Source organism: Centropristis striata, chromosome 7 (genome assembly GCF_030273125.1).
Source record: "Centropristis striata isolate RG_2023a ecotype Rhode Island chromosome 7, C.striata_1.0, whole genome shotgun sequence".
NCBI classification, from domain to species: Eukaryota; Metazoa; Chordata; class Actinopteri; order Perciformes; family Serranidae; genus Centropristis; species Centropristis striata.
Window position 1 is genome coordinate 27,213,663 of NC_081523.1, and position 8,691 is coordinate 27,222,353.

Genomic DNA, 8,691 nt, shown 5'->3' on the forward strand with positions numbered 1-8,691 from the left:
TGACTAGAAACACGCACGACCCTGACAATCGCTACTGCATGCATAATATGTATAATAAAAGGTTAGTAACACCTGTACCGCGCTTTATGATGCAATTTTAAAAATCACGATGTAATTCTAATGACTTCTCTTGATTGACATGATTAGAAATAACAATGATTGGATGTCTTTAGGCCAGAGATAATTTCCCCTGCTTTCCCATGATGCATCGCTTTATTTTGTCTCGTAGCTCAGGGAGATGATAGGGACTGACACAGCCACCTCCCCTCTCACCGACCAAGGCGAGCCCCTCACAGCATCACCGACATGGCCCGCAAGGCAGGACGCTCTTAGCCGGCGAGGCTAGCCTGTTTGAGACCATTTATAACCTTTTACAACATATTCGACGGCCGTGTATTTTTGACATAAGGTAAGCACTGTATAAGGTAATGTAGCCACGTTAGCCCTTCAGCTAGTGCTAGCATAATTAAAGCCTCATACGTACTTCCTCTGTATAGAGAGACTGTTTCATTCAAAGGCATTTTAAATTCCCTCTGTTTAATATCACAATCTGATCTGCAAACGCAGTACAGCTTTTTTTCCCCTGTTTCGACAGGTATTTTTCAAATCGGCAAGCAGGTGGACTTAATTGTCATTTGAATCTTTGAAAGCGTTCGCTTGATATGGCTGTTGTTTTTTCATATCAAACATCTTAACTCGTTGAATAAAAGGATGGTAGCTGCGAATATGAGCCCAATGTTGCTAACCATGGACTTTCATAGAAGTCCCGTTTGGTGGATTCAAAACAAGCCGAAATTACCAGAACTCCTCTACAATGCCAAAAAAATCCCACTGTTTTTAATCTACAATTGGTACGTTTTCTTTTGTGTATAACAGGCAGTTATTTTGGTGAAGGATTGTAAAGGGAGTTTGGTGTGACGTTTTTCCCATTCAATAGAGAATATCTCATATTGCTGTGGCTAGCTTGTTTTCGGTTCTTGGACCTGGACAGCTGCAGTACATAACATTAGCTGCAAGGACAGCCTTTGTGATGACCGTAGGAAATGCAGTGATGGCATCCTACAGTACATCAGGTCATAAAACAACAAGGAGAATGAAATGTTGTGAAGTGGTTCACATGCATTGTTTTATTTGATAATGATAAAGCAGGTCATGTCTCGAATGATAACGCTGTTTGAAGCTTGCCAATAACGTTTGTTTGAAGTAATGATCTTCTGGCAGTTACTGTGAGGACCAGCAGCGGTTTGCTGTGAAATGTTTGGGGTGCTGTCCGCAATGCAGGTGCTGAAATTGAAAGTGCCGTGAAAAGTATCCCTGACGGGTAACACGTAGCTGATGTCTCGTAGGTGTTTAATGGCTATACTGCTTAACCTTCAGTTGTTTATCTGTTTGCCTTTTTATATTACTGTTCACGTAGCAACTTTAAGTATCCTTAAACATAAACGCGTGGAGTAGGTTGATCATTAAAAATAGTCTTTAAGAAAAAAATTAAGAGTCCATATTGTAAAAGAAAAATAAATGAAGTTTAGGCGTCTGTGTGCAGATGAATCAACTTCATGACAGGAAGACGAGTGACTGTTAAGCTCTTGTTTAGGCTAAGTATGGTAGCTACAAGCTAATGTTTCATGGTGCTGCAGTTCATTGATTATTTATGTTCTCTGTATGAGGAAATGCTGTGTTTTGTATTAGGAAAAGAAAGCAGTCTCAAGCTCTATGTTGCCTCTGAACAAAGAGATATAAACTTTATTGTCTCTCTCTAATTCACTGAAGGGCTACTCCTATAGTCCTTTGTACCATTGTTACCTCCTATGTATGGCATGAGCCATGTTTTGAGGTGAGGTCATGTCTTTGCAAATGGAAAGCTATTCTAGGAAAGTGCTGGGATGAAAGATATGCTTGCAGCGCAGGGTTTATCGGAAGGACTCCACATTACTCATCAATAATAGATTATCTCCTTAGCCTTTACGATACATCATTGGTTCTGTTTGTGTTTACCAGTTTGTGTTTTGATTGTCACATTTCCACTTTCCACTGTAAGACATGAAAAAAAATTAACACACAAAAAACTGATGAAACTGGGAAGTGTGTTCTGTGAGGTGTCATGGGATATATTATTCATGTTAGCGAGCTGATGATGTAAGAGTGAGAAGCTCTGGGATGTTTTATTGAAGCACACTTATGTATGCAGGGAGAGGCTTTCTCTGCACTCAAGAGGGGGTGTTGCACGGATCAATGTGCTCTCAACTCTCTCAGCCTAGTACAGTTGTCTGGCAGAGGGTGGAGATGTTGGGATTGAGTGATTGTTTCTCTCTCTCCGGCTTGGCTCTGGAGACAAGGACATCCAGTGAAGGGAGGGAGGTGAAGGATGGGGCAGAGGAGGCTGGCAACCTTCATGCCACACCCAGTGTGGTTGTGATGTCTGTGTGTTCAGCTTAGATTTTATTTTTATTTTTTATTTTTATTGACCATGCTAATGGACCCCGAAAGAGAATATTTTTCAGCAGAAGTGGTGGAAAAGGTATTCAGATCATTAATGTAAGTAAAAGTAGCATTATCATAATTTTTTTTTAAAGTTAACTTTGTTGTACAAGTAAAAGTCCTGCATGGAAAATTTAAGTCAGTAAGTATTAAAAAATAAAAGTACCAATAATGCTGAAAAATTACACAAAAATAGTTGTCTTCTGCTATTACATATTGGACTTAAGTTGAAAACTTGAGTAATTGTACTTAATAAGTTGTTACTGCCATTTGTTGTATATATGCATCCAGTGAAGAGAGGCTTTTACACTTTTCTAATTTGACACATTAAAGTGAAAGAATTGAACTGTATTTTCTTACATATCTTCTGTGCTGAGAAAGAGAATTTCCACTTTATAGCCTGATAAAATTACAACATTCAGTGTAGATTAGATTACTTTGTATTAGATTAGTGTTTCCTTGCAGATGTCTGATTTTTGTAAGCTCACACTGCTCTCTCTCAGGTTATCAATCAATAGCTCCATGTGGTTGATAATTACAGCCTATTTATGGGCGCTTAGCGTTTCTCTGCTACAGTCTCACAGCAGCATTGACCCAGCCTTATTAACAGTAATAGCCTTCACACCTGCACTGCAAATTAATAAATCTGCACCCTCACTTTTTCCTCAGCATGTTTGCCATGCTTTTGTGATGACCCCTCCCGCTCTTTGTGGCTCTTCTTGGTTTTTCCATTGTTTACCCTTTTGTTGTTTAGGAGGCAGTCTGAGTGGCAACTTTGTGTCAGGAGGATGAACCACACCTGAATCCTCCTGTCCTGATGCTGTATAAGAGGGCTGGATATGCCATTGCCTTCTCTCTCTGTCTCCCCCTAGTCAGCAGGGTTTTGTTTTTGATGGCTTCTATTACATTTTATTTTCACTTTAAGCCACACTAACCTACATCCACACACTCACTTCAGCCCGGATAAAACTGATTTAGATGCTTTAACTTATTTTTGAGTATAGTTTAATAGGGAATAAATGTTATATTTATGAGTATAATTATCTGGGTGGTCTTCCTTGTTTTGCCTGGACTATGAGCCGGTTCATGACAAAATCAGGGCTTGTCTGGGTTTTAAAACCGGGATGTTGTCAACAAACAGGGTTACAATTTTTACACATGCTTGGTTAAGAGCCAGATAGCCTCAATTGCGATTGGGTTTGATGGTATTATCTAATAGTGATTAGTTCGATCTGTCATCTAAAGCAGATTGCCGTAGCCAATTGGCAAACAGAGCAAAGTTGGAGCACATCCCAAAACACAGATGTTTATAGGCTAGAGGTCGAGAATTAACAGCCTGTTTACCAGATGGATTGACTTTACATTTATACTGTCTCTCTTTTTTTCTCTGTTTCTCCTTTTCTGTCACCTGTGTCTGGTTGCAAGGCTGCTGTGTGTCTGAAGATAATCAGCAATGGCGTCAGCAAATGTTACACTGGAAAATCAGCTGCATAGTGCACAAAAAAACCTGCTCTTCCTCCAGCAAGACCATGCCAACACGCTGAAGGGGCTACACGCAGAGATCCGCAGATTACAACAACAATGCACAGGTGAGTACAGCCACAAGCAGCCACCTCTGTTCTCTTCATGCTGCTGATAAACAGCTAAATAAACAATAAAGTATCCTTCATAGCAGGAACAGATGTATAGCCTAAATGGATATTTGAGACCAAAAGTCAACAAGATGCTGCGGAGCCACTATTAAACCTTTTAGAGAATATGATGACTTATGGGAAATGCACTCAAGCATTAGTGAGTACACCCTGCACTGTAGCAATGTGAAACCTGTATTGAGCATTCCACCAGCAGTACAGCTACTCTTCCACAAAGGAAGAGTATAAAGATGATCACCAGAGAAACAGGACAATGTATGCCTCAGCCCTGATGTCCAGTATCCTTAGTTAACCGGTGACTGAAGATCACACGGAACTCTCACTAATCTTGTTTATTGAATACTCCACCATATGGAAAGTGCTCACAAGTCTTCCCAAAGCATGCTGTGCTGCTAGTTGGTCTGTGTGAGGAGTCTGATCAGGACGCACAATATATATCTAGCTGATAATAGTAAATTTATATTATTATGTGATATTCAGATACTGAAATTATAGCCAATTAATACAGCTGATAATAACAAGCCAAACTGCTTTCAAAAACTTAAGAAGGACAGCATCTACAAACTTCAATACTGGATGTGGCAGTATGCATCTTAAAGTTTGAAGAGTCAGAACTGTCCATTGTTTTTGTTGCGATAAAGATATAATATGTACAAGGTTCAAGAGGCGGAGAGGTAGAGAGCACATCGGTGGTCAAACGGGCTAGATAGTGTATTGAGAGAGGGTGTGACATTAGTTAGAACAAAAGCAGTGAATCAGAGGAATGAAATGTTATTTTCTGATTATTTCACAGTGTTCTAAAGCAAAAATTAACACATCCCCACCTCCGCACAACCCTGCACAAAGGTGCGGCATTGTGGGATATTGTGTGATTAAGAGTTTCATGCTGTGGCTGCATGTGTGTATCGGTAATCCCAACACAGCGTCAACAGAGAGAACATGGAGCAGGGGAAACACTGAAGCACACAGCAATGTAAAGACTCAAATAACACCACTTTGTTTCATATGGACACTAGAAGGTGCATTATGTGAAGTGTCGTTATCACACACCGAGGGGTATGACAAAGCCTATACATTATTTTTTGTACATATTAAGTATCTTCTGCATATTATACCTTTAACAAAAGTGATATCAGTTAGATTTAGTTAATTTAGATACGGAATATTAAATCTTACATCTTTGCTCAGTACTGTACATGTAAGCCTTACTAACCCTCAGGTGTGCATATCCTACAAGTTATTTACTTGTTTTGTAAATAAAAAGTGATATTATCGGTTATCTTATTGTATCAACCACGAGAAACAGGTAATTATCGTTTTTTTCAATATATATATCTTCCTTAAAAATCCTTAAAATGCATCCCTAGTCTGTTATTTGACAATTGCCCTTTTGCATCCACATGTGACGCAGACATGTAAGTAACCCTCTCTTTTTTTCACAGATCTGACATATGAGCTCACTGTAAGAAGCTCTGATCCCTCAGGTAAGACTCCATTGTACGGTAAAGTACACTACACACACACTTCAGCTTTGCGACGGATATTTGATATTGAGTGTCATCAGTTACCATCAATGTTAATTTCCTGTTGGACTTTTCCAAATTAGATTGGCTTAAAAATGTCTCAATTTAGTCTGGTTTTCCGTGGACAGACCTGAGAGCAGGGGCCTCTGCCTGTCTCCTGGTAACAACGTCCCACCCAGGAAGCATTGCAATGTGGGACTCCCTGCTGTTCATTAGAGCTCCCACTGCTCATTGCCAATTGCCCCTCCCCCAACATGGCCATGACATGGAGTCACAACACTGGACTGATTCAGCCCCAGTTTCACTGTCAGTATATAGGCTTCAAGTACAGTCAGGGAGGTGCCTGGAAGGCTGAATACAGTTTAATTTACTTACATGCCACTGGTCTGTGTAACTGAACAGGAAGCATGTTGGGTCACTATGTGTTGTAGGCTTTTTAACATGACTGGCCCAGATCTGAGTAATATCATCAGGGCCTGCAGTTAGAAGGCACTATCATGTTAGCGTGGGACATCTCAGAGATTGGAGTGCAGGAAATGAGATTATCTGTCACAGCACTAATGCACAGCCTGCAACCTGCTTAGTGCAGCAGGGCTCAGCTGCTCCAGCCGGGATGAAAATTTACCACAGAAAGCATCTTTCTAATCATCGATGTATTCGTATATGAGACTGAGTTGAGGAAATGTAAACTAGACATTGACGATTTGCACAATGGGATTTACACACATTTCTATACATAATTAACAATTATATCTTATTCCTTTCTTTTTGCACATGTATAAACATGGCTTTATAGGCTGTAACTGGGTGGGGCAGGGCAGGGTGGAGGCACAGTGATGAAGGTCAGAGGAGAGCGGTGCCCTTGCTCTACCAGATCTGTAATGTGAGACTGGAGCTGTTTGCCTACTGCAGATGAGTCTCCATAGGATAATACTGTCTCTGTCAGCTGGCAGACTGTCCATAGTGTCTGCGCTTAATGTACTAATAATGATTGGTGCAGTCTGGGTATACAAATGTCTCTGTCTCTGTGTATTTCTGTGAGCACTAATTTTGTTTATTTATGTTTGCTGTTACTACATTTACATATGAGTCTGGGCATATATGCCAGAGCTGCTGTTTCAACAACTTTTTCTGTGTACAGACAGCAGTGAGGTCCGCTGCAAGGAGCTGCAAAGGAGGTGTGAGGAGCTGGAGGCCCAGCTCAAAAAGAAGGAGGAGGAGAACACAGAACTGCTCAGGGACCTTGAGCAGAAGAACGCCATGATCTCCGTCCTGGAAAACACCATTAAGGAGAGGGAGAAGAAGTACCTCGAGGAACTCAAGATGAAGAGCCACAAGCTGGCAGTTTTGTCCGGGGAGCTGGAGCAGAGGGCGAGCACTATTGCTTATCTTACCTCACAGCTTCACGCCACCAAGAAGAAGCTGTTAGCTGGCAGTTCGTCTGAGGCCAGCCCCAACGTTAGTCCAGTCACCTCATACAAGCCCACACCTCCTCCAGCCAAGGACAGGCAGCCTGAAACCCCACGGCGCCGCATGAAGAAGAGTCTCTCCCAGCCTCTGCACCCAGAGTTGACTGAGGTGTATCGGCTCGGCTCGGACGGTAGGCGGATGGTTCTGCGGGAGACGGTTGATGCCATGCCTGACCCCACACCCTTCCTGCAGGCTGGGAGAGACTCTCCCGAACCGCAAGTGGTGCGAGAACGGCCTGCCGTTATCCCTCCTATTGCCTCTGAGCGCTCCCCTGTCACTCCCCTAGGTGCTACGGCCAGCCCTCGTCACAGCCCTGCTCGGGACCGTCAGTACAGGGCTCATGTGGGAGTGGCTCACCGCATCCCACATGGCACCCCTCCTCTGGCCCCACCACAAGCAGAGCTGGAGACGCTGGCAGTAGACCAGGTAAATGATGAGAAGGTTGTGCGGAAGCGCTCGGGAGCCGACAGGACAGTTTAACACTGCAACGCTAACATGCACATAAACGCACACACATCTACTGTATACACACTGCAAGAGCAGGAAGGAGCCTGACCCACTGTGTAGCCTGCTTTTTACGCAACACTGCAATATGAAAAAAAGTACAAAATTATAATTTTGTTCATGGTATTCCATTTTTCTTAATATACATTAGAAAAGGACTACTATAAAGCATGCCAAATGTTTCTTATTTACAACCCAGTGAGATCTTGTATTTACACATCTTGACTTTTTGCTTCAACTTTCTCTTCAATCTGTCTTATGTGGTGCGTACAAACCAACTCTCAGCCAAATATCTGCATCAGTGCCTGCTAGACCGGATCAACCATACACAAGCTGTGTAGCATAGTCATGGCTCATAGTTATCTTTACATATCTCTGTCTGCTCCATCTTCTCAACAGTCTGGACATATCAACAAACTATATAACAAGATGTCTGCAGCTGCATAGGATAGAACTAAAATTATTAAACTAATAATCCCCGAATGTCTTTCATCTTCTTGTGATATCAGTATAATAACGTTACTGTAAGTACGAGCTGCATAATGTGCAATTGAGATTTGCTGGTGAAAGGTGAAAGAGCTGTAATTTCACCTTTACTTTGTTGGCTTGCAAAAACAGCAGCAGTGCACATGTGTAAATGCAGTATGAAAAAAATTATGGCGAACAGGGCGCGTGTGTGTGTGTGTGTGTGTGTGAGAGAGTGTGTGTGTGTTTCAGAGAGAGAGAGAGACAATGAAGGCCGTTGAGAGGATGAAGTTTTGGCTTAAACAATATCCATTGATGTTATTTGTGATACAAGGGCATTTTTGAAAACACTGCTGTAATAGGATTTTGTGATATGATTAACTGTACTTTATAAAGGCTGTACATTTGTAATGAATTCTTTTTTAATTTATTGTTTAATAGAGAACACAAAAGCACCTCCAATATTGACAGTAGTCACAGCACCACCAACATGACGGTAATTATAATCAATTAATAACCTGCTTTTCACATTGATATCACTTGTCCTTGAAGTAAACGTATGAATCAATACAATAAAGCAATGCTTTTTGGTTTGGTTA

The 8,691-nt window shown here is 41.5% G+C and overlaps 1 protein-coding gene across 1 annotated transcript; it reads left to right on the plus strand.

The window, feature by feature from the left end:
* Positions 1-233: 233 nt before the first annotated feature.
* On the plus strand, positions 234-8,691 carry ccdc92 (coiled-coil domain containing 92). Its single transcript, XM_059337265.1, has 4 exons — positions 234-409; positions 3,904-4,067; positions 5,573-5,614; positions 6,795-8,691. The coding sequence occupies exons 2-4, from the start codon at positions 3,932-3,934 to the stop codon at positions 7,601-7,603; spliced, it is 987 nt and encodes a 328-aa protein (XP_059193248.1). The 5' UTR covers positions 234-409; positions 3,904-3,931; the 3' UTR covers positions 7,604-8,691.

Bases quoted from the DNA above. Each gene is read 5' to 3' on its own strand.
- ccdc92 (XM_059337265.1), top strand. From the start codon at position 3,932: ATGGCGTCAGCAAATGTTACACTGGAAAATCAGCTGCATAGTGCACAA. The intron at 4,068-5,572 runs GTGAGTACAGCC...TTTTTTTCACAG, and splicing joins ATTACAACAACAATGCACAG to ATCTGACATATGAGCTCACT. The intron at 5,615-6,794 runs GTAAGACTCCAT...TTCTGTGTACAG, and splicing joins AAGAAGCTCTGATCCCTCAG to ACAGCAGTGAGGTCCGCTGC.